The following is a 25,000-nucleotide window of genomic DNA, read 5'->3' as shown; positions in this document are numbered from 1 at the left end:
TGCCGTGAATCATTAGTAAGTTTCTGACGTACACTTCGCAGCGAAATGTGGAAGAAGTCCTCAATTTGTTGTTTGCCAACAGAATTGCGTATCTTAGTTCATTCAACTTGATAAGATCATATTTTGTAAACAAAGGTTTCAAAAGGCCGGTCAGCATCAACTAAGTTCCTTTTCTTGGCGAAATGGAGGGTGACGGGACAACAGGCTACTGCAACGCCAGACCGGTTTAGGTCATGTTAGGAGTTTTTGGAATAAGGACCCGACGTGTTCACTGTGAGTGAACAGATTTATATAGGTGTATTAGCTTGCAACTCGAAGTTCATGATGGCTGTCCATATTCTAACAGCCATATTGTTTTTTCCGGCGGGTAATTCAGTTCAGATATTCATGGTGATTATATCTGCTTTTATCTAGAAATGTACTCGAGGCTAAAATATCCGTCATAAACGTGCAACCTTACCTGTCTACACGGTCGTATACGTGCGCGCGCGCACACACACACACACACACACACACACACACACACACACACACACACATATATATATATATATATATATATATATATATATATATATATATATATATATATATATATATATATATATATATATATATATATATATATATATATATATATATATATGTAATAGTGTGTGTTTGTATGTCAAAATCATTTCCCCTCGACCTCGCTCCCTAATGTTCCTTTTTATTCGTTCATTTACAAAGGACAAGAAAATTTTCAGTGAAGCTCTTTCTTTAGTTAAAACTTACAGACACACACACATATATATAAAGGAAATGATTTTGACATAAACTAGCCGAGTGTTTTGCCTTGAGTGACGATGTGAATGCCGGTGGCGTTATGAATCACCCATTAATTTCTGCAATAGCGACAGTGTAAAGCAAGAGGTGTGCTCTCTCTCTCTCTCTCTCTCTCTCTCCTGTTGTTTTGTTTGGGGAGTTTGGTGAAGTGCCTCGAGATTTCTGATGGTGTTGAGCAAGCATAAACTTTCTAGTTCTGTGCACGATTGCAGTGTTTGATTGATGTCTTGTAGACTAAGCTGTCTTACGTCATCAGGGGGGCTAGCACTAAGGCGGCCCATAAGTGTGGTGAGCCATGAAAGGTAGAAAGAGGAGGAGGAGGAGTAGGCCTAATGTGAACCTCTGGACTCTAGAAAAGAGACTACAAAATCTTGGCTGGACGTGTCGTCTCCCTGGGCGTAAAAGGTTCCCAACTCTTTGCTTGATGTGCCCCAGTCTCTGCAAAGAGGTTCTTATCGTAATCTGTCGTTTTGCTTTTTGATTTTGCGTTAATTTACCTAAACTCTGAGAGATTTATTTTGTGGATCTCCTGGTATGTACCGCATATTCTAACGCCAATTGTTAAAAAGTTGCAGTTGACTTGAGTAAAGATACTTCCTGCTGTTAGTGTCAGTGAAGATGTAGGCTTAGGAAGTGTCAAGAAAAATGTCGGCAAAAGTCTTGGCATGCGCGGTTGAGAGGCTTCTTCCTTCTTGCACTGCTTGGTGCCAACACAGCTACACCCTCAGTACATACAAAGTATTTAGGGAATGGTGAAGGAGTCTTTCTCTAATCTATGGAATAAAGTCGAATTTGTTTTTGAAAAATTTTAATTATTAAAAATCCCAAGACACCACTGAAAATGTTGACTGAGGATACCGGAAGCAGAGCTCTCTCTCTCTCTCTCTCTCTCTCTCTCTCTCTCTCTCTCTCTCTCTCTCTCTCTCTCTCTCTCTAACTTGTAGGTATTCTAAAGGTGCGATGAAATGTCACAAGTACCATTTGGTGTTAGAAGAGCCACCTTCTTTGCAATATTGGCGTTTCAGATGTCAAAGTTTTTCTTGTTAAATTAAAAAGGATTACTTTAAAAAACCCAGTCTTTAAAATAATTAAATTGCAATTGCATGTTACGTTTCCATTTCCATTAAAATGCTGCGTAAAGAACCAATTCTACGGTACAATTATATTATTTGTATTAATGAAAGGTACCACGCATAAATATCCACTCTCTTGGCCGTTTTATAATTTTCAAGTACAAGACTGAAATAGATGTACACCGTCGGAAGCTTTGGGAAACTTTGCAATTGTTCAGTAAAAAACAGTACTTAAAGTCAGTAAGTATATACATAAGTGCAGTGTCCATCAACTGCTGACACGCTTGAAAAGCCAGTAGACTGAATGTAATGTCTGTATTCCAGATAACTTACAACAAACTACGGAAGCATAAAAAAGGATTAGCAACGAAAATAAATATGTAAGCAAAGAACAGTTCAGTAGTTAAAGAAACGAGGAATTCATTCTTAAACAGCAATATTACACTCCCCAACTTTAAAGCTTGCCTATTAATTTACATCAATTCATATCTTAATCTGCTGAGTGGTTACGTCTCCGGGAATATTTCAGTCTGAGGTTCCAGCGTTCTCGCCCTTTCTTCGTCATTAAGGTTAGACGGCACACTTGGATGGATCTGAATGCTCTCTTCAGGTACAAGTGGTATAAGTACTAGTGGCAAAACCTCTGACTGAAATCCGGGAGGAACTACTCCTGTGAGTTGCCCCAAGAACTCAGATGATGTAGCAGGTGGTCTACATGCTTATTAAGCACCTCCCTTCCATCAACTGACACTTTGTAACTAACGGATCCTTCGACTGTATAATTTCTCATCGTTCCCATATTTCCTCCATTGGCAGCATTCTTCCTCACCAGGAGCTGGTCATCGACATCAAAAGCACGAAGTTTCCGTCTCCCTAGATCATGATAATATTTTTGTGATGACTGAGCTTTGGCTGCTCATTCAGTAGGATCCGGATGTAGCCAAGACAGTCTTGTTTGAACGTCGCGTTATAAGAACAAAAACTATGGAGTTTTGCCCGTTGATACCTGTGGGATATTACGACAAGAAAAAAAGGAATTTAGATATTAGCGTTTGAATTTGAATTTTCCACAGTTTTTTATTAAGGGAGTTCTTAAATGTTTGAACTAGTCTCTCAACTCGAACATTGCTCATAGGTAAATATGATGCACTACGCAAATGGTTAACACCATTATTCTCGAAAAATTCAGAAAACTATTGTGACACAAACTGAATTCCATTATCACTGACCATGTTTTTGGCAATTCATAAGAAGCAAATAACATCCTCAATATTTCAGTTAATCTCGTAGATGTCGTAGAATTCACAATGAATATTTCAGAAGTCTTTGAATAAGAGTCAATGACAGAGAGAAATCGGATTATTTTTTTCGGCAAAATCTAAGTGAACTCTTTCCAGGGAACTCTTGTTAATGGCCAGGGACTTAAAGGAGCTTGAAAGGGCATATCTGATTGAGCTGGCATGTTTTGCCACTGTTAATTATTTCCTCACTGTCCTTATCCAACCCAGGCCACCAAACGTAACTTCGTGCTTTACCTTTTGTTTTGACTGGTCCCAAATTATCCTCGTGGAGCTCATCTAATATTCTTTTTCTAAGGGTTGATGGTATCACAACTCTGCTGCCGCGGGTAAGACATCCCTGCTCAATGGAAAACGCCTTGCAATTTCCAAAATATGCTTCAAAACCCTCAGGGCACAGTGTTGGCCAACTATTTACGTAGACTTACTTAAAATGCCATCTCTTTTAGTAAGTATTCAGCATTATCATTTTGGCAGAAACTGGCCATGCATTAATGAAACAATATGTACTGACTTCGGAGGTTTAGTCCTAGTACACGGCAATCTTGACAGCATATCGGCATTTTTTACTGGATCTGTAACTTATGGAAAGTTATAAGACAGAGCTAAAGCCCAACGCTATATTTGAGCAGATGCAGCCGCAGGAATACGTTTCTCACGATCAAACGACGTAATTAAGGGCCAATGATCTGTCAGCAGCTGATAATGCCTGCCCCATAAATACATTCGAAATTTCGACACAGCAAAGATAATTCGTGAAGTCCCTCTGTCTTCGTGTGAGTGATTAGGCTCTGCTGTGGTTCGAGATCGAGAAACATATGCAATCGGTCTTTCTTTTCCATTGGGCATCAAAGTGAGTCTTTTCACCTTGGGATCAAAGTGCACCACAAAAATAGCAGGTAACAGGAGTTTTATTTCTCTCACAGTCATCATCCCATACGCATTTGTTGCTCTTACGAAGTAATTTATGCAAAGGTTCGAAAGCTGTAGATAGATCCTTCAAGAATTTACCATAATACACCAACATTCCAATAAATTATCTTAATTCTGACACATTTGTTGGCCTTGGGGCTTTTATTATTGCTTCAGTTTTAGTCTGAGTCATGTGAACACCACTGGCATCAATTACACGACCAAGATATTCCACTTTCTTTGTGCGTAAATGCACACTTAAGTTTCTAGCGGATATTATGTTGAGCCAATCTGTCCAGCACTTTGACAGGATTCTGCATGTGATCATCATCATCATTTCCTGTTACAATATCGTCATCGAGCGAGCATCCACAACAATCAGTATCTCTCAGCATTGTATCCATTATTTTCTGAAAAACAGCGGGTGCTGAAGCTGCACCATACATCGTCTTTATGCGTGTTGATTGTTAACATTTCTCTAAATTCGTGGGACAGTTTCAGTTGTTCATAAGCACGAGACAGATCCAGCTTTGTAAATTCCTGTCCTCCAGCCAATTTGGCAATTAAGTCTTGAATAGTTGGTAAAGGATAAACATCAACATAATTACTTTGTTTATCTTAGCTCTGTAATCACCGCATGTGCGAACAAACTGTATCTGCCTTGGCAATGCATACTGTGATGTAGTCCATGTGCTGTACGTGACTTTAGATATAATTCCTTGTTCTTCCATTACATTAGCTTTTTGTTCACTTTTTCTCGCTTGTCATAAAAAAGCTGGTCTTGCGCGGCTGCTGTCTTTAATGTGGAAATGGGCTTGGAATCCATGAACCTTCTCAAAGAAATCTGAAAGTATTTTTAAGTAGGATTTTGTGACTGAAAACTCATCCTGCACTTGAGAAATGTTCTGCTAGTCTAATTTCAGATGCGTGAGACAGTCTCTGCCCAATGATGAAGGCCTGTCACCCTCAACTATCCTCGACTCTTGCATAAAGAATGATTAGTTTGGAAGTGTTCATCTTATACAACTAACTTTATTTGATTCCAGAGAACTTTCATGAATGTCTTCATTGACTTGTCCGATTCCTCTTCGACAGCATGTCCACCTCTTGATTACTAGTACGAACTGTATGTCCAATTTGTTTGCACTTACTACAGGTAAATTCCTTGAATCTGCAAGTTTTCTGGCAATGTGGTTCTTCCCGTTGCAACAGTAACAACTTCGATTGTTTTTGCTCTTTGAAAATTGCAACGGTTTCCATTTTTTGAATCATGCTTCTCGAACATAACTTGCTTGCTCGACCTGTTTCATCATCATTCATCGTTGCTACAGCAAGATGTCTCAACTCACGTGGTGTCTTTTAGCCATCTTGAATGAAAGTGCGATCTTTTTAGTCATGGCAAAGGGCAAGTCATTTTTCTTGAAGAATTCTTTCTGCAGTTCTAAATCTGCAGTACTCAACACAAATTTATCTCGTCAAGCGTCATTGAGAAAATCACCATACTGGCAAGTATACGACATATTTTTTAGTACAGACGCACATTCAGCCACTGTTTCATTGTTTCTTTGGCATCTTCTGTTGAGCTTGAATCGTTCAGCAATCACGTTCCGCACAGTGGAAGAACGATTCCGAAGAACTGAGTTCAATTCTTTAAATGTCTTAGTACTCGGATTATTGGGGTGAATTCAATCTCTTAAAATAGCATAGTTCTTCGAGTTTACCAGTGTTAAAACTCAGCAGTTTTCTTCTCCTCATTCGCAGTAAAAAACGGTTCAATTCATTCAGAGTAAACTTCGAAGTCCTCCTGATCAGGTTTGAGGTCAGAAATATTCCTATTATAAGGCAAGGCACATCCACGAGAAGGTAGCGATGAACCGGCAGGTTGATATCCTCGTCGCCAGATGCAGTGTCCATATACTGTAAGGCATACTTCAAAAGCCACTTGGCTGAATATGTCTTTATTCTAGAATAACTGACAGCAAACGGCAGAAACATACAAAGAATAAGTAACTAAAATATGTAAACATTGAACAGTTCAGTAGTAAGAAACAAGTAATTAATTCTTAAACAGTAATTCAACGTTTATAAATGTTACAGTAGGTAAAAAGGTTTCTGGATCAAACACAACATACCTGGTTCAGATTTTTTTTCCTCATCACCACCTTTTGCGCAGCCTCCAACAATGTATTGGCTTGCAAGATTTTTTCTTGGAGGTTCTAAAAGCATTACTCCGTCTTGGAGCAACGCAGGTGTGCATGTCTTGTTCAGTATTTTTTATACCGAGTCGTACTCGGCGACATACCTGAAGATTATGCCGTTCGTTGCTTTTGCAGCACATTTTTCAGTTGTTTTCATTTTCAGATTGGTAACTTTTTTTCTTTAGTAAATATCGGTAAAATGGACACTTAAAATACAGTATTACTTGGTCTTCCTCCAAACTTACATGCATTGGTACAAACAAGTTTGTAATTTATTCTGTATAGTTGTATGTTAATAGGTACTGAATTTTTTTTGACGATCCCCTTTCTTGAGCCCATATTAAAGGAAGATGAACGGAATTCTAAACTTAATTACAACATAAAAGTATATATTCGTCAGAGCTAGTATTCTACTTTCTACTTAGCGTTAAATGATTAGAAAAATCATTTGGAAAGGAAGAGAGTTATTTCATCCCTCTGTTCCCCCGTTGTTGTATCAGTGAAATATCAGCTGAAAGCCCGATCAGCGTTCAGTAAGAGAGGAGGTGCTTGGAGGGTTGGAGGGGGAAGTGGCATAGGTTAACTGCATCAGCAAAAAGGATAACACTCGTCTTTGTGGTGCACATTGCAAGATAACTTTGAAGAGGTATTATTCATTTACAATCATTTTACATCTTTATTTCCCATAAGAACCCGTGAACCACAGAATAAAATGTTCCTTCGTGAACGGAAGCGGGTGGGGGGAAAGAGAGAGAGAGAGAGAGAGAGAGAGAGAGAGAGAGAGAGAGAGAGAGAGAGAGAGAGAGAGGCAGGATCAATCAGTTAAATGTCATTTCTTAATGGGGAGGGGGCTGCTTTTACTCTACCTCCGATCATATTCTCTTTCTTCCATCTTACTTTTCACCCTCTCCTAACAATTGATTTATAGTGCAACTGCGAGGTTTTCCCCCGTTACTCTTTTCATTCTTTTTACTGTCAATTTCCGTTTCAGCGCTGAATGACCTCATAGGTCCCAGCGCTTGGCCTTTGGCCTAAATTCTATATTTTATTCTATTCGTGACTGAAGGGGAGAGAGAGAGAGAGAGAGAGAGAGAGAGAGAGAGTTCCTCCCATCAGTTTGTTTGTCAATATCAATTTCATATTTGGTTTTTAGAGTTCCTGTTCTCCCTTGGTTGGTTTATGCATCCGTGGCTTTAATCCTCCTTGTAGTTGAATCTGACACTATATAGTGAATTTCCATATTACTCGAAGACAAACCAGATATCTGTTAGAAGTACTTGAAGATGCATTCGCTTTTCTTTTTTCTAATCAGCCTTTATTCAGTGATATTGCGTTCTTGATACGTTTAGCTTACTTATTATTTTCAAGATATGTTAACCTACACAATATGGAGTTTGTTCTTTATGAGAAGTGTCAAACAGCAGTTATATTGCAAATCAAACAATCAGGGTATTGTGCAGAGAGAGGTTTGGGAAGGAGGTGGAAGAGCGGGAGACGGGCCCTTGGAGAATGGGCTTGAGGGAACGGCCCAGCATTCTGGAAGAGAGTGAGGAATGGCAACGAGAGGAGGAGGAGGAATGTGAAGGGGAAGAGAAGGCTCGTGGCAGACATGAAAAAGGGACAAGAGAAATGAGCATGAACAGAGAGAGAGAGAGAGAGAGAGAGAGAGAGAGAGAGAGAGAGAGAGAGAGAGAGAGAATGGTGTTGGCAAGAAGAGGAGGCGTTGCAGGTTCAGGGAAGTGTTTTGTTATTCTCTTTTGTTATTCTCTCTCGCAAAATATTTCAGCGCTGAAACTTCAGGCTACCATTGTTGAATCCCTAATCCTTATTCAGGTCACGCAGGTTGTATAGTTTAAAACGCCAACGGAATTTGTTTTCTCATACAGGTAGGTTATCAAGTCAACTTCCAATGGAGTGCAACCTTATTTGTGTGCAAGAAAAGTTCGGATACGAATAAAGAGTGATTAGTAATAGTTCTTGATTTCTTTCATGAAATGGCCGTATTTTCAAGCGATTTTTGTGACTTGGCGTACGTTTATTTTCTCATAAAAACACTAACTTATAAAGTTTTGATCATAGTCGAACGTATATAATTTGTTACCCAAAAGAAAGAAGCCATAACTGATTTGTAGAGGCTCAAAAATAGATTGTTTTTATTGATTTGTTTAGCGCATTAATTTTAAAGAGGCTTGCTTAACTTGACCAGACGTTATATCTATATAAATTCCTTTTTTGCACTATCATGGTTCGGATCTTTATCGTAGTTATGGTTGGAAAAATGTAAAAAAAAAAAAAAAATACAAAGGAGTTTCCTTTTCTTACCCTACCCTAGTTTAGGAAATCTGCCTCTGCTGTCTTCCCTATACTTTATCTTTCACAAATCTCCACTCGCCTCCAGCCTCCCTTTTTTATAGTTCTTATCCGATTAGTTATGGGTCTTCCAAGTCTCTTGATGGCCACAGCAGCCCAGCTGACATTATCTGGCAGTGTGCTCTTCATGACCTCATCTACAGTGCATAGGGAACTTCCGTCCGCGATTTCTCTGTGTGTATGACTTCTCCTCACCCAGTCTTGCCATCTCACTCCTAGCATTCTTCTTAAACGTCTTATTTCCAAATGTACAAAATCTTTTAGATATATTTTCTTTGCTATAACGTGATTTGTTCGTTCAGAAATACAGATCGTGACAGACTTGTGTATAATCTTAACTTTGTATGCAGTTTTAGTCTATTTGATTTCTATGTTTATTCCGGATGTCCATTTTTTTATATGCCCTTTTTAGTCCTTTGATAAGTTCATAACTGGAAGATTCAACCTCATTAATCCGTTTCCATCTCATATTATTTCATCCCTTTGTGCTTTCTCTGTCCTCAGTATTCCTGTTTTTTTAGACTTATTTTGAATCCCATCTCTTTAGATATATGATGCGTTCATTTAGGCAACTTTGTGAATCTTGTGTGTTGCTGATTAAGATATCATTATCTGTGTATTCTAAATCTGTCAGATTTACTGTATATCGTTACTCCAGTCTAAGCCTTTTCTTATCTCAGCCCACTTTTTCATTATAAAATATACGAGAAATGCAAACAAAAAAAAAATTTTTTTAATCCAGTTTAGTGCCCCACTATTTGCTGCAAATTCATTTGACAAGACCACATCAACATGAACTTTGCATCTGCTCGTTCAGTGATGGTTTTTATTATCTTGACATATTTAACAGGAACGCCATGGCGATACAAGACCATCCTTAACAAGGGTGAATGGACTGTCAAATGTCTTCTCGTAATCAACAAAAACCATCAGAAAGGATTTTAAATTTCATACCCTGCTGCACAGTGCGCTTTGACACTAATATTTGATGAGTGAAACTCTTCCACTTTCTAATAGCAGCTTGTTCATCTCAAAGTTTGATATCAGTTTCCTTCTCCAGCCTACTGAGGCCGCATATTGAATGTTCTCATTGCAGCGGACGAATGTGAAGTGCCTCTGTTGTTACCGTAGTCTACTAGGTCACCTGTCTTTGGTACCTTCGCTATGACTTCAAATTCCCAGTCACCCGGATTTGTTTCCTCATCTCATATTCTCCAGAACTGTCGTTAGTACATAAGGTTTCATTTCAGTCTCGGCTGAAGTCATGTCTGCTGCGAGTCCGTCATAACCGGCTGGTTTCCATCGCCTAAGTTTCCTTAATATTAACTTCACCTCAGAAACTGTGAATTCATTCATAAGCACATTCAGGTCTTCTTCAGCTTTTAGTAAATTAATTAAATTATCCCCCGCGTATCTCGTATTCATGACCTCACACAAGTAACCCCACCCCACCCAACTTTGTCTTTCTTCTTCTTCTGATGGTATTATCGACCCAACCCGCCTTTTGACAGGTATTTCCCACTGGTTATTTCACTAATAGTTGTGTGTGCTACCCTAACACCAATTCCACTTCCTAAATACAAGGCTTTGTTAGTAATCCTCATTCTGTTTTAACTTCGGTGTCTAGACGTGGGTACTTGAGTACGTTCTACGTTGCGTTCTTCATCCCTCTTTGAAATTTGTTTATATGGACCTTTATAGTAATCCAGTTCTCATTTGATATCCAAGGTTTCTGTCGTGTTTGTCCATATCCTTGTACAGTCCGCCTTTTCTAGCAGATATGTAATCGTTTTGTCAAACCAGTCCTCATTCATTTTCTGCTCCTCCTCGGATATGGTTCCTAGAACTGTTATATAGTGTGCAGAAATATTCATTTAGTGAACTATTGACTACGATGTTCTTCGGGGCTTCAGTAATCTGCGTATTGAAGAGGTTTTTAGATTGCCAGGTTTACCTAGATTTTGTAACTTCTATTTGCGTTAAGGTCGTCGTGTACCGGAATCATGGGTATTTGGAGTAACTATATGTGATTGCCAAGGAGAGAAGAAGAAGAGAAGCAGAAAGACAGAAGGCAGAAGAAACCCTGATGTTCCCCCAGCCCTCTTAAGCAAGAAGGAGAATTCAGTATTCAGTTGACGGGATTTATTTTAGCGTTAGAAGGAAGCGAGGTGCCATCCTAAGGAAAAGAGTTATGATCGGCCGAAGTGAAAATCATCGTGCGCAAGTGTTGAAAAAAACTTTCAATATTGTCTTTTATTAAGTGTTTTAATCACCCCATTTTTGAAGCTACAGGCCACTACTACCACAGAGCCCACTATCACACATTGTGTAACAATTTTGACTCTCGGTTCGGTGTGTTCTTGGTCGTCATCTTCAATAAGCCTGACGTTATTGAAACCAGAACTTTGTCAACTTTTTTGTTGGGTGCTTTTCATTTCAACTTTAGTGTTGCAGTGTCACGTTGGTGATCACTGCCGACAGCGGCTCCTCTCTAGTTGCTGACGTTCATCGTGTTCTTTTAGCCCTTCATTAATAGCTATTCACTCTATGGCTGTCCTCGGGCGAAGTCCAATCAACAAATTATATTTAGCACAAAATCTAATATATGTACATACATACACATGCTTATAATCACTCTTAACGTGATTTTATATATCAGACACTACCGTGAAAAATGGAAAACGGTTGTAAATCCTGACAGGTGTCGGGTTTTTATTACTAAGCCATCTTCAGAAGAGCGAAACAAATATGCTGGTTTGATAAATAAACTAAACAATGCACAGATTAATAATGACTCCAGGCTAGTCAGTTTTGACGTGACTTCTTCCACATTCACGATAATAGGCTTACCTAGTGATGATTTGCTGGAGTTGACAGCGGATATGCTTGAGAACAGAGAGCTGGATATAGCATTTTCCAAGCACATCTAACAGAATTTATTAAAACTGATGTAACAGAATGTACATTTGAATTCGACGGGAAATCTTACCCTCAAGATTTTGGCAGTGGGTAACCCTTTATCCTCAGTGTTAAGTAACTTGCTTATGGAATCTTGAGAAAGCAAAATATTGAAAAAATTATTACGTGCGATGCAATATGGTTCAGGTATGTTGATGGCATAGTATGTATTTGGCCAGGTAACGAATATTTAAGTAACTTCTCTGTTAAATGAAATGAATTAGAGCCATCATTATTTTCTATGGAAATGAAAAGGAATAGTTGCCTACCCTATTTGGATTGCCTAATACATAGAACTACCAATGGGTTTAAGTACAGTGTTATAGAAAACCCACCAACATTCCTGCCTATGTTCATTTTTATTCTGGTCACAGCTATACAGTTAAGAAATCAGTTTTCACATCCATGTTTTTAAGAGCATTAAGTGCTGTATATGTAGTTTTGAATACACTGATGGTGAAATATAGGCAAGAAATTAAAATTTCCTGACTGTATTAGACGGTACATTAAAAGTGGGAAAAAAGACATTTCATGTAAACAAAAAAGAAACTTAAAACAAAAACCTTGTGTTGCCATATGATGATAATTTCAAAGATATTCCCCATCTACTTAAGAATTTTGGAGTGATATAGCATTTAAGAGCAAAAAAACCATCTCACTTGCACTTAGTAAGTCAGTTCATTACCCTTATATTGGTCAAACTGGAAAACGCTGGAAAAGGTAATAAAGCAGCGCAAAAGATGTGTAAGAAATGCGCAGGTGAACGGTGGAATTTTTTACATGTTAGTGAAAACAATCATGCAATCAACTGGGAAGAAGCAAAAAAGATATTTTACTTTAATACTACACTGGAAAGAAGCATCACCGAGACTAGTTTTATAATAGAAATTTTTGGTAAAAACATGAATATTTTTTGGTAAAAACGTGAATATTAGTCATGACACACATAAACTTGATCCATTCATTTCAAAAGAAATATGCAAGAAGTTTCATTTTAGGGAAGTCAGCTGAGAGGCGGGAAAAGGGAACTGAGCTCGAGCTAGATCGTCGGATTTTTGAAATTTTTGGTTCTTAACCACGTCAAATAAGTCTAATCCTTCGGGCCAGCCCTCTCTAGGAGAGCTGTTAATCAGCTCAGTGGTCTGGTTAAACTAAGGTATACTTTGATCTGTCATTAATAAGGGTGGGACTCAGCCTACAAAACACCTGTCGGGTGCAGATACTTGGTTTCCAACCGTCTGTATGTTCGTAAGTACTGTCTTGTTAGTATGTATATATATGTGTGTGTGTGCTGAATTTCTTTCACTTTGTATCAGACATCTGAAGATGGCATATCAATTAAAAGCTGACACGGGTCAGGATTTACTAAGTTTTTTAAATTTTCCCGGTGGTGTTTGAGATTTATATTTTTTATATTATATATATATATATATGTATATATATATGTATGTATATATATATGTATATATATATATATATGTATATATATATGTATATATATATGTATGTATATATATATATTATATATACATATGTATAATATATATATACATTATATATATACATATATATGTATGATATACAGTATACATATATATATTATATATATACATATTTATAATATATATATATATATATATATAATATATTTATATATACTTTATATATATACATATATGTGTATAATATACATATATGTATAGTATACATATATATATATATATATTATATATATACATATGTATAATATATATATATATATATATATATATATATATATATATATATATATATATATATAAATCTCAAACACCACCAGGAAAATTTTACAAACTTAGTAAATCATGACCCGTGTCTGCTTTTAATTGATATGCCATCTTTAGAGGTCTGATACAAAGTGAAAGAAATTCAGCACACACACACACACAACACACACACACCCATATATACATATATATGTGTGTTGTGTGTATACTAGCAATAGGTGCGCGCTACGCAGCGCGGGGCAGGAGGGCAGTTGAAGGACTCCTGTTTAAATGCGGCTGCCAGTTGTGAACTGGGTCCTTCGTCGCACCGCATTTGATTTTTTTTATGAGAAACAAAATTTCCAAACAAAATCCATGATGTCTTGGACGCAAATAGTAGTTTCAGTCGTTTCTCATGACGGTGTGGCTATTATCAAACTATAGGTAATAGGCAACGACGTTTCAAGAAAAGCTCCGTCATTTCCTGGGTAGATTAGGGCATGGAGCATAAATACCAATCATTTGAATCTTGCCGCTATACACCTCCCCTTGTGAAGAGCATCTTAAGAACAATGACTGGGTTAACAATGTTATACTTGCTTTAATTAAACGAATGTAATTTATTGGAGGTGTTAAATGAACAGTGTCTCCCATCTCATTCTTTCATTATATATGTTGGTTATTGTTGGAGAATTTGTTATTTTTTTATGGTTTCTTTTTAGTTTTCTGAAAAAAAACTATTGTGTCGGCTTTGCCTTTCCGTCCGCACTTTATTCTGCCCGCAGTTTTTCTGTCCGCACGTTTTCTGTCCGCCCTCAGATCTTAAAAACTACCGAGGCTACAGGGCTGCAAATTGGTATGCTGATCATCCATCCTCCAGTCATTAGGCATACCAAATTGCAGCCCTCTAGCCTCAGTAGTTTTTATTTTATTTAAGGTTAAATTTAGCCATAATCGTGCCTCTGGCAACGATATAGGACATGCCACCACCGGGCCGTGGTTAAAGTTTCGTGGGCCGCGGCTCGTATAGCATTGTACCGATACCACCGAAAGATAGATCTATTTTCGGTGGCCTTGATTATACGCTGTGTTGGATGTACAGAAAACTCGATTGCGCCGAAGAAACTTCGGTACATTTTTTACTGGTTTATGCATATAGTTCCCACAACACTTTGAGGATTTACCTAGATAGTGACCCCAGCAAAGTTAGGGGGTCGTTATCGAAGACTAATATTTCTTTGGGCTCATTACCTTTATGATATTTACAGTCTTTTATTTGTTTTTACGGTCATCCCCAACGGGCTTGTACTAAACTCGCCGCAAAGGTGGATACATAACGGGTTAAAATCCTAGGGGGTCATTACCTAGGACAGATCCCACTTTGATTACGTAGGACATAGCAGTCAATATGATGATATTATTTCTTCTTTGACCTGCCTGTGAGTTTCGGCTGAACAACGGAGCTTTAGGTCTTTCATTTTAAGTATTATCATACCCCAGAGCAGCTCAGAGCACCTGTAACAAGGCTAGAGAAATTGACAAGTAGTTACTCGCTGGATTTTGTACATTCCCTGGAGTTCGAGAAGGGATAATTGACGCAAGTGCTCTTGACTTGTGGGGAAAACGGTGTCGGTGCGTACATTCCCCCTCTCCAGTTTTCTCTTCGAAAGTTTCCTCCGCAAGGTTCTCGCAAAATATCGGGTTCAGCTGACTGAATACCCTCCCAGAGGCCGTTCCGTAGGTTGCTACGAGGGTTATTGCTTCAGTGTCAGTAGTTCGCTGTTTTGTGTTGCTGATGACGTTGATTTCGGCTGCCTCACCAACAAGATATTTACAAAGCTTGTTTCTTATGTGTTTCGTCTTCCGCATGCTGGATGAAATTGGCTTTATCCAAGGTCCTTTAAATATGTTCTGAGTATATTTAAAGGACCTTGGCTTTATCCTAAAATAGGCTATTTCTCCATCCAAAATTCGATGCAAGGGAGGAATGTTCCGCTGTTGCATTCCTTCAGAGGCTTTAATTGGTGCCTCTATATATTCCTGGATGCCGGGGTTCCATCTTCACATAGCTAACTATCCCAGTTTTCGAAAAGAATGCCATTCTTTATAAAATCAGACATTGCGCTTTTCTCGCCCAGGAAACCGGTGTACAATCCTGAGCTCTGCTCAGGAAATACAGAGTCTACCTCTGTACATGATATAACGGAATCCAGGTAAAAGTCACAGAAAAAAAAGTCACGGGAAAAAAGTCACATTAACCGTTCCTAGAAAGTGACCCCCAAGGTTTTAAGCCCGGTATGTATCCACATTTGCGGCGTGTTTAGCACAAGCCCGTTGGGGATTATCTTAAAACCTTAAAGAAAAAGCTGTAAATATCATAAATATAATGACCATCAAGAAATATTAGTCCTGGATAACGACCCCTGAAAACTCTAGGGGGTCACTATCCAGGAAAGATCCAAAATATTTTCTGTTTTATTACTTTACCTGCTTTAATTGTCACCATAAATTAATGTGACTTCTTTTCTAGCCAAAATTGTGACTCTTTTCCTGACTTTTTTTTCCTGTGACTTTGTTACCGGCCACCGATAGTGAGTGGACGATAGGGCAAAGTAGCTGTCAGGGAATATTCTCACACCCGTGGGAAGGTACACTCAAACAAGATTTAGATAACCAACAAGTCGGACAAAGCTTTTTTTTTTTTTAGAAAAATTGACCACAAACCAGGTAGCAATGCCTCCATTTCTTCCTCTCCCCTGTGTAATGAGGATAATTCCCAAGAGAACGTTAAGCTCAGGTGCTGAGGAATTTGCGACAGGAGCCTTCGTTAACTAATTCGTGATATTCAAGGGATATCATGTATTGCTGGCACGGCTTCAGAAAGGTAACTGAGGAGTAATTACGGCAATACCTCTTACATTTGCCTCTGAAGAAAAATTTGCCTGAGAGAAAAAATGAAAAAACTGTTGATTGAGTGCGTAGACTAAACACACTTTAAATTAAGAAAGCAGTATATGAAGAACATAAAGAGATTCCAAATATAGCCTTCTTGCATAAAAAATTTCAGAAATACCAAAATTTTGAGACCAGTAGTAATGGTAAAACTATCCTTTGCCTATTGTATAAATTTTAGGATGAACATTGTTATGGTGATTCAAAAATGTTTGTAGTCATTCTTTGTCGAACAGACTCTTCAGCCAACGAGTGATATATTTCAGCTGATCAGAGTGAGATGAGCTAGACGACAAATCAAGATTTAAAATTGATGTGGGCGTTGGAAATCGCAAGGGAACCAAACAACCTCGCAAGCAAGTCCTTGTAGGTCATGTTTTGTTGGACTGGATCACATGCTCTGCAGCGTGAGAGGGTGATCGTGTACATGCCCATGTTTTGTACCCACATCGTTACGTATACGAAGGCCAAGCCTTGGCGAGACTCGGTTATGTGCTGTTGCACTGAGGTGGATTACATTATCATGAAACAGATTCTGTCAGGTCCACGTGACTCAATTTCTTTTGCTCTTCCGCTCCATTCCGCCTTTGAGGTTCAGTTATCCAGTTCAGGCATCACGTTTTGAGGACTTCATGTGTGCAAATAAATAGTACTTGGTGTACTTGCTAAATTTGATATCACTGGATTGGTGTAGCAGAGGTTATGGCCATAGTTTGATTTCTGTCCTTCGTTGTTTCTGTCAGTAGAGCGTGGTTTATGTCTGATTTGAACATTTTATGAATTCTTAGCAATTGAAATGGAAGGTCGGAGCATTGATTGAACTGGTGCTAGGAAATATTTGTGGAGCGCATTATGAATAAAGCTCACAGGAAATTATAATTTGGGTCACAATGATATGTGTCTTATCTGATAGGTTTCGTAAATGCACTATCAATAGTATTTTTGTTTAGATCTGTAAATATATAACAGTGGCACGGCAATGGAACTGTCAGTGGAACTGTTTTGGCGTCATGCTCTTAACTCTCGATTCGGTTCTTTAAGGGCTCCGGTAATTGGTGACGAATCCTGCCGAATATAATAACGTTCACCCAGCGCGGAGTTTTATATATATATATATATATATATATATATATATATATATATATATATATATATATATACATATATATATATACATACATAAATGTATATGTGTATGTATATATATATACATAAATGTATATGTATATGTATATATATATGTATATATATATATATATATATATATATATATATATATATATATATATATATATACATACATAAATGTATGTATGTATATATATATATATACATAAATGTATATGTATATGTATGTATATATATATATATATATATATATATATATATATATATATATATATATATATATATATATATATATATATATATATATATAATATGGGGAACCGTAAAGCAACATTCGTCTCTCGGATGAAGGGTTCTGGGTCGCTTTCAGAATCATTATTTTCTTTTTGAATCTCGCCAAACTTCATACACGTTTTTTTTTCATGGAGATTCCATAAAGATTCAAGAATTTAGTTTGTTACCAGAAAGACTTAGTAGGAACGGCATTTATTTATTAGAGATAACAATTTAATGAGTAATTATCTTGGTTGCGTTTGAAAGCCTTAGAAGAAGAAAAGGATCAGCAAAAAGTTTCATCAAGTAAAACCAGGTTTCCATCTCTCCCAGATTATGAAAACAGACTATTATGTATCGGCAATATGATTTATTGACTGAGATGGGTCTCGTCCCCCTGGTACGCTTTGGGACTTCTGCAGTGTACTGTATAGTCTCTTGTTTTCATTTTTTCTCTTCTTAGAGAACAGAGACTGCGGTTCGCAAGTAAACATTTGCACATGAGATAAAAAAAAAGTATTATTAGTGAACGATGTTTGCAGTTGATTTCATGACAGTCTCTAGTGTTTTGACTATGCCAATGAAATCCGTGATGTAAGGCGGAAAGCTCTTCCATAATCAAAAGTTGGAAAGGAAAGTGTGCAGTATGTATATACACACAGCGCGTTCATTGCGTTATATTTGAGTCGAGAACAAATGTGTTCACGAGAGGTCTGGTCGAAAGCTACTTTGACAGTCTGGCAGAAATTGACTGAACTTGATACTGTGGTTTCTGTTTGTCCTAGAGATGTGGTAGGCTTGTTTCAAGGGAGGAGCGCCACCAGCTGCACCACTCAGTTTTTGGGGTGGCCCGAAGCACTAGTTCAGAGCATTACCAAAAAATATGGCAACTAATGGATAGTCAACTCCCTCTTGATTTTTCATACATCTTATGTATCTCGTATCAGTTAAACGGTCAGCAACCGGAACACGAAGAGATGTCTGTTTTAGACCATGATTAGGCTATACTTGCCGTCTTTTATGTTTGTTCCTGACTCAGGCATCATTATATTTATTCACTTCGGTCTTGTCTCATTGCATAACAAAATGTTATGTTCTAGTTACAATGTATTCCATGATTCTATGAGTTCCATGAGACAGTTTGCAAGAGTCGTGATGCTCAAGGAAAAACCGTTCAGAACAAGTTGTGCTGAGAAAAAGTAATGCTATATGAGAAACAAACCACATTGAACGTTGTTTTCACGTATTGATAAGTACTATAATATGACTGTTAATTGCAGTAACGACTCGGTCGTTGTTAACGAAGTAATCTTCAAAGAATAATTTTACGTAATATATTGTTATAGAATAGCGTATCTGAGGCTATGGCATAAGAACAGGCATGCTTTCGTATCATATCGTTAGGGAATAGACTCGTCATTTCTATCTATTAGGAATGGCAAGTACGCATTCTTGCAAGTGAAAAAGTGATACACATATTACGGTCCAATTTTGTGATGGTTCTCTGAACTTCAAATAACATTAATATGTTCTATAAGCTGTTTACACTTAAATAAAGTCAGTGACTTATTTTTCACTGGCTTTGAATCCAGTGATTTAATTAAAAGTCTGATTCATTACTATCTGCCATTCACAGTTAGAGGCTTACTTGCAGATAAGAACATTTAATATATGTACCAACCGGTGTTGATCTTGAATTCGTTATTAATCATTCTATGCGTCAAGGACTGACTTTAGCATGATCGTTTGAAACTCAAGAACAAATTAATTGGAACGATGTACGACGTGAATACTAAAAGCATTCAATTCTCAGTTTGCAATATCTTCACTTTTCTTCTCCTGGGCAGGAATATTCTCATCTGGAGGGGGATAGAAATGTTTTGCTTCTAAGCGTCACTCATTCAAGTTTACTGCTAGTACTGCTACTGCGCAGTAGCTCAGTGACCTGTGAAGCGCTGCAGGGCGACATACCCTGCGCCAACCAGCATTTTTTATTCTTTTTTTTTTTTTATAACTTCAACATCTTGACTCAGATATTTTCAAGATATACATATGCCAATTTGCGGAACCGTCATTTCACTGTTAATATTACGTTGATTTTAATAAGAATCCTTTCTTTACAAAGACATATTTTAGAAAACGAGGCGCTGCCTGGTCTCCAGGTTCAAAGTGGTTCCATCACTATTAACAACGCATCAGATTTCTTCAGCTCCCCCCGCCTCACCCCCACCCCAAGACATCAGCAGTATAGGGCACGTAATTTATGATTGCATGCTTCGCGTGAGGTACACACTTATCAGTTTGCTGGTCTTTCTACACTAGTAAACTGAGCATTTGTGGAATGCAGCGTTGCATGTGTACTTCTGAAGTATCATTAACGAATCCTTGCAGGTAGCCACTACTCTCCCGCACGGTTACCCCATAACTCACCGACTTGAACATTGTCATTACTAAGAAACTTTTGGGCCCTGTAAATACAAATAAGTATTTCAAAGATTTTACTTAAAAAACATTCCAGCCTCTCAGTTCTGTTGTGTAAAGTATATATACACCTTTTCTAGCGAGTTGCCATTAAGTGGAAATAGTTGTTGACTATCGAGTAAACATATTTGTCTGTATCTACCGACACCCTCTCTCTCTCTCTCTCTCTCTCTCTCTCTCTCTCTCTCTCTCTCTCTCTCTCTCTCTCTCTCTCGAGCACGCAGTTTCATAATTGCTTTAATCAAATACTTCTCCAACATGTTTCTTATATATTAAAGGTCACGATTGTTGTTGTTTAAGATGAAGCCAGCCTTGTGCTGACACGAGCTCTTCCTCTTGGGCACCACATAAATGGCGGTTGTCATCGAACACATTGAGGATAGCAGACGCAGCGCCGAAAAGGCGAGCGGGAAAGAAGGCCGACGCTGTTGTTAACCCTTTTTTTTGCTGTTTTCGTCAGTACGATGGACAAGTTTGTCGTCATTGTTAGAACACTGCTTGGCGTCGCTGCTGTAAGATGGTCAAGTTTGACATTGGTACTCCCTATTATTTTATCAAAAGAGGGTCCGGGAAGCCATCATTGAGTCATCAGCCAATTTATGATCTTCAAAGATGTGAGACTAAATTAATGTTCGTGTTGTCTTTACAGTCCATGTTGATTTAATGAAATAATGGCAGCTCAGCGAGGTCAGCTGTTCCTCACCGGGTCTCGTGAAAGGAAGCCGAATGACTTTGACCATGCAACATACAGTATACGGCTTGCTAAAGAATCTTAAGTATTTACGCTTCATGATTTGCAGCTGCCTTGATGCGTGATATTTGGCGTGGGGTGGAGGAGGGAGGGAGGGAGCCATCTTACATTTATAGGCTGTTTCCCCCGGAGAAGTTGAAAAGGAATTTTGAGGGCTGTTGAGCGGTCGGCCCTTTTCTTGGTGCGTCGCCATCCAAATGGTTCGTTTTCTAATGAAGGTGAAATGAATGCGCGAGGGCGAGGTTTATGAGGATCTCGATATGTGATTCGAGCGTCTTCATGATAATGGTACTTGATTATTCTCCTCTTTGTAAGTCCAGGTTGCACTGCTTCTTTTAAAACTAGTATTTCGGTCAGTTTTATTTATTCAATTGTAAATTCTAATTGCTTTGCACCTCGTTGTTAGGTAAGGGGTAGGCTAATCTTAAGAGCCCATCATTGCTTACGTCTTTGTTTTTATTTCATATTGTGACGTCAGTTTGAACAACTAATCTGCCATACAACTTCCTCCGGAAATGAATAGTTATCGAGGTGTTAGCAACCAGTGATGTATTGGTTATTACTGGCATTTTACATGTAACGCCATATTTAGCAGTCACGATGGACAGCAAACTAAAACAGTGAGGGATACTGCAGCCGTACATGACCTCCATGAACCAGACTGTGTCGTGTTCTACCTGTGTTGGAGGCAGCACATTATAGTTAAGACAACGTGGTAGCAATCATTCATAAAAATCTGGCGCCTGGCGTCAAGAAGTGATTGATCCCATGTCTGATGACACCAGCCCCTCGCTAACAAAAGTTTCCGACGGAAGTGGTGTAGAAGTGTTCGTTCAGCTGACGAAATGAGCCGAAATAGCAACGCAAACACAACGTGAGTCACCTTGGGCTTTTCGAAAAATGACATCCGGTAAAGAGTGATTCAGAAATTCAAAGGACCTTTATTTGTTCAGGTTTATTGATGTCGTTCTGTAATATTTCAAGCGGCATTTCAGTCCTTCAATTATGTATTTCCTTATTTAGTGTTCAGACGTCTGAACTGAGCTTTTACAGGTAGAATAAATGATATACTGCGGCTGAGTGTCTAAAGAATGAAAATACCATCGCCGTTGTTTAAACCTATCTATAACGCAGCATATTATTTTCTTTAGTATTTTCTATTTCAATTCTTTTCTTTTTCCTTATTTATCTTGACCATATGCATACACTTACGTCTAGAACCATTTGCATTTCAGCGAAGTATTAGGTGTTTACGAATGTATTTTGACATACTGTAACTTACCAACTTTGATAGTCTGTAAATATCTTGTGATATTCAGGTCTTATGATCTTACATTCACATACAGCAAGCGTAAAAGGCCATTAGTTAGCAAAACACAGGCACAGTCATACTCAAATCTGGGACGACATGATTTTTTTTTTGTATCGTACAAAATTTCAGACTCAAGGTAACGTTGCCAAGAAATGTTAAACTTGTTTTTTTATTTCCAATGTCATACATGTCTACAAGTTTGCGAATTCACAGCTAGCACTATTATTCCTGTGGTTATATAAATATGACCCCTTTATGCAGTGGTATAATTCGTAACTTGTGTGAGGTGAACTTTTTTTTTTTTTTTTTTTTTTCATTGCTTCGCTCACAGCAGTGTGATCAGGATTAATATACTCTATTAATCCTGGGTGTGATAAGGTTACCGGTGCCGTCAGCGCTTAACATGCTCCTCGGGTTGACAGCGCTTATCATGCTCCTGGGGCTGGTCAACGTAACTACCTCTGCTGCATTTTAACAGTAGATCTAATAAGCTCAACAGTCTTAACATTTTCAAAGTAGGAATATGAATTACAACAAGTTTTCTTTGAATGTTGAAGTTTTAGGCTGTGTTCAAGCTTCCTGTATGTTGCAAAATGATACATACAGTAAGTCTAAGAAAATAATCTAAGCCCTCTGAGATGTAATCTCTGTTACTAAAGAATTTATATGTAGGGATTACCTGTTCTTTGAGGGATAAAAGATGTTGATTTTTAATTATATGGAGAAGATGTCTATTAATCGAAATATATATTAGTATTAATGTCAAGGCCTGTGAAACACTTGTTTTTTAACCGGCTTAAAATATGATTTTCTTAAAAGTCTTTCTGCTCGCTTCTGGTGTATAATTTATTTATTCATAAGGTAACTTGAAGTGCAAGAATGTGTAGATAACTTCATGCGCTTTCTGACCAGAAATTGTTAATATAGAGATGTGAATGCTAAGTGTAATGTATTTATAAGATATCTATCACACCTAGGCCTAGGAACAAAATCTTGGCTTTAACAAAAGAACAATTGCATAGGCGAATATTTGCTAGTAAGCCACAATTTTTGGAGTGTTAAATATAACTTAAATCATTTTATTTTTATGAAAATCCAAATATTCCCCTAACAAATATAAAATAAAAGGTTTCATGATAACTTCATTGTCGCTACTCGTTGTAGACCTATTACATGTGTTTATGTTGCGCCGCCACTCTAAGGCCGGGTATTCATGATCAGGTTTACCAGTCAGTTCACTCATGACCGTTTGACAGATGAGCATCCACACGTAAAGAGTAGAACTGTCAGTCGGACAGTCAACTCGAGGTCATTGCTCTCAGCTCTCGCCTAGACTTCGTCGTGGCAACACTATATGGCAGCGATGGAAACTCCACTGGCTGTTAAGGAGGTGGTGCTACATAGACTAGCTGCTGCAGCAGTTCATTTAAAAATAGGAAAGAATCAAAAAGGCCTAACAGTGTATGGCCTAAATATTGCCTGTTAAAGAGAGATGTCTGTTCTCATACAATGTTAATGAATAAGATAAATTAGAACGGGGGGTTGGTTGAGTTATTCATCATAAAAAGGCAGGACACTGGTCTAGGCCTAGGCTATACCAAATTGTCTATCACATGGAAATATTTTTTTTTTATTTTTATCATAAGATTTGAACTCAAAATGGTCTACAAATAGCGCCGCAGGGTCTGACAATGAAATAAATTAGGCTTATATATAGTTTATTCTATTCTGGTCCAAGCAGCTGAGATCCTTCCCAAGCGAAATCCGGCGGCAAACTGTCATAAAGTAGTTGTTTACCCATCCACAGTCCACATGTGCAATCACCTGTCATTCGGTTGGAAGAACTTTAGGTAATTCCATCAGTTCATCCGTTCTGGCGAGTGGACTGACTCCGACCACAAACTATCGTCCATACGTAAGTTTTAACGTCAGTTTCGATGAACTGACAGGTAAACCTGATTGTGAATACCCGGCCTAATAGTTGCGTCACACGGTACACTCACCCGTTGATGTTGGTGGATGCATTCTACTTTTTGTATTTACTTATTTACATTTTTTTCAGCGTTGAGGTGTAAAAACAATCAAATAGGACTATTTCAAATTTTGTGGTTGTGCTGGAAGCAATAATAATGTTGACATTTTTTCGTTTTTTTATATAACATTTGAACTAAGGTTTGATGACTTTTGTCGAATACATCAGCGATGAGTAAACAAAAGTTTTGGAAATGTTTTGTAACTGTTTTTCCGAAATTTGGCAACACTTGATATTTTCTTACAGTTTTGAAATTTGACAGATTTTACTCTTATGAAACATATTATGGCCTTATTGTATGCAATAATCGTGTTTTAGCATTGAAATAATAGCTAAATAGGGAGCATGTTAGGTTGCCAGTTCGTGAATTTGAACGAAAACCCATGCAATCATGTCGTATCACTTAAGAGCATAGCTGTATCACATAACAAAGTGCCCATATCAGTGTGAAAGGAGATGAAAAGAATGAATGAATAACATAAGATAACAGTAATTACGATTCTGATGATTTCAGTAAAGAATATTATTTTTTATTGCAGTGGTGGTTTGTCCAACTTGCTGTATTACTGCGCCTTGCCACCTACACACCCTCCCAAGTCTACAGAGCCTTCAGAAGTCCTCCTTAGGATCTATGGACAAGTAAGTGTCATACCTATGAACTCACTCTCTCCATATATATATATATATATATA

General features: G+C 37.9%; 1 protein-coding gene across 4 annotated transcripts in view; it reads left to right on the top strand.

Annotated features, from left to right (window-relative positions):
* LOC136838614 (choline/ethanolamine kinase) overlaps positions 1–25,000 on the top strand; it is a 125,463-nt gene that overhangs the window by 50,947 nt on the left and 49,516 nt on the right. For all 4 annotated transcript variants that reach the window (XM_067103882.1, XM_067103880.1, XM_067103881.1 and 1 more), the window contains one exon: positions 24,848–24,947. In XM_067103882.1, the coding sequence (XP_066959983.1) occupies positions 24,848–24,947 (100 nt within the window). The remainder of the gene's footprint in view (positions 1–24,847; positions 24,948–25,000) is intronic.

This window comes from Macrobrachium rosenbergii, chromosome 5 (genome assembly GCF_040412425.1).
Source record: "Macrobrachium rosenbergii isolate ZJJX-2024 chromosome 5, ASM4041242v1, whole genome shotgun sequence".
In the NCBI taxonomy this organism is placed as follows: Eukaryota; Metazoa; Arthropoda; class Malacostraca; order Decapoda; family Palaemonidae; genus Macrobrachium; species Macrobrachium rosenbergii.
This window is presented reverse-complemented; position numbering and strand designations above follow the sequence as displayed.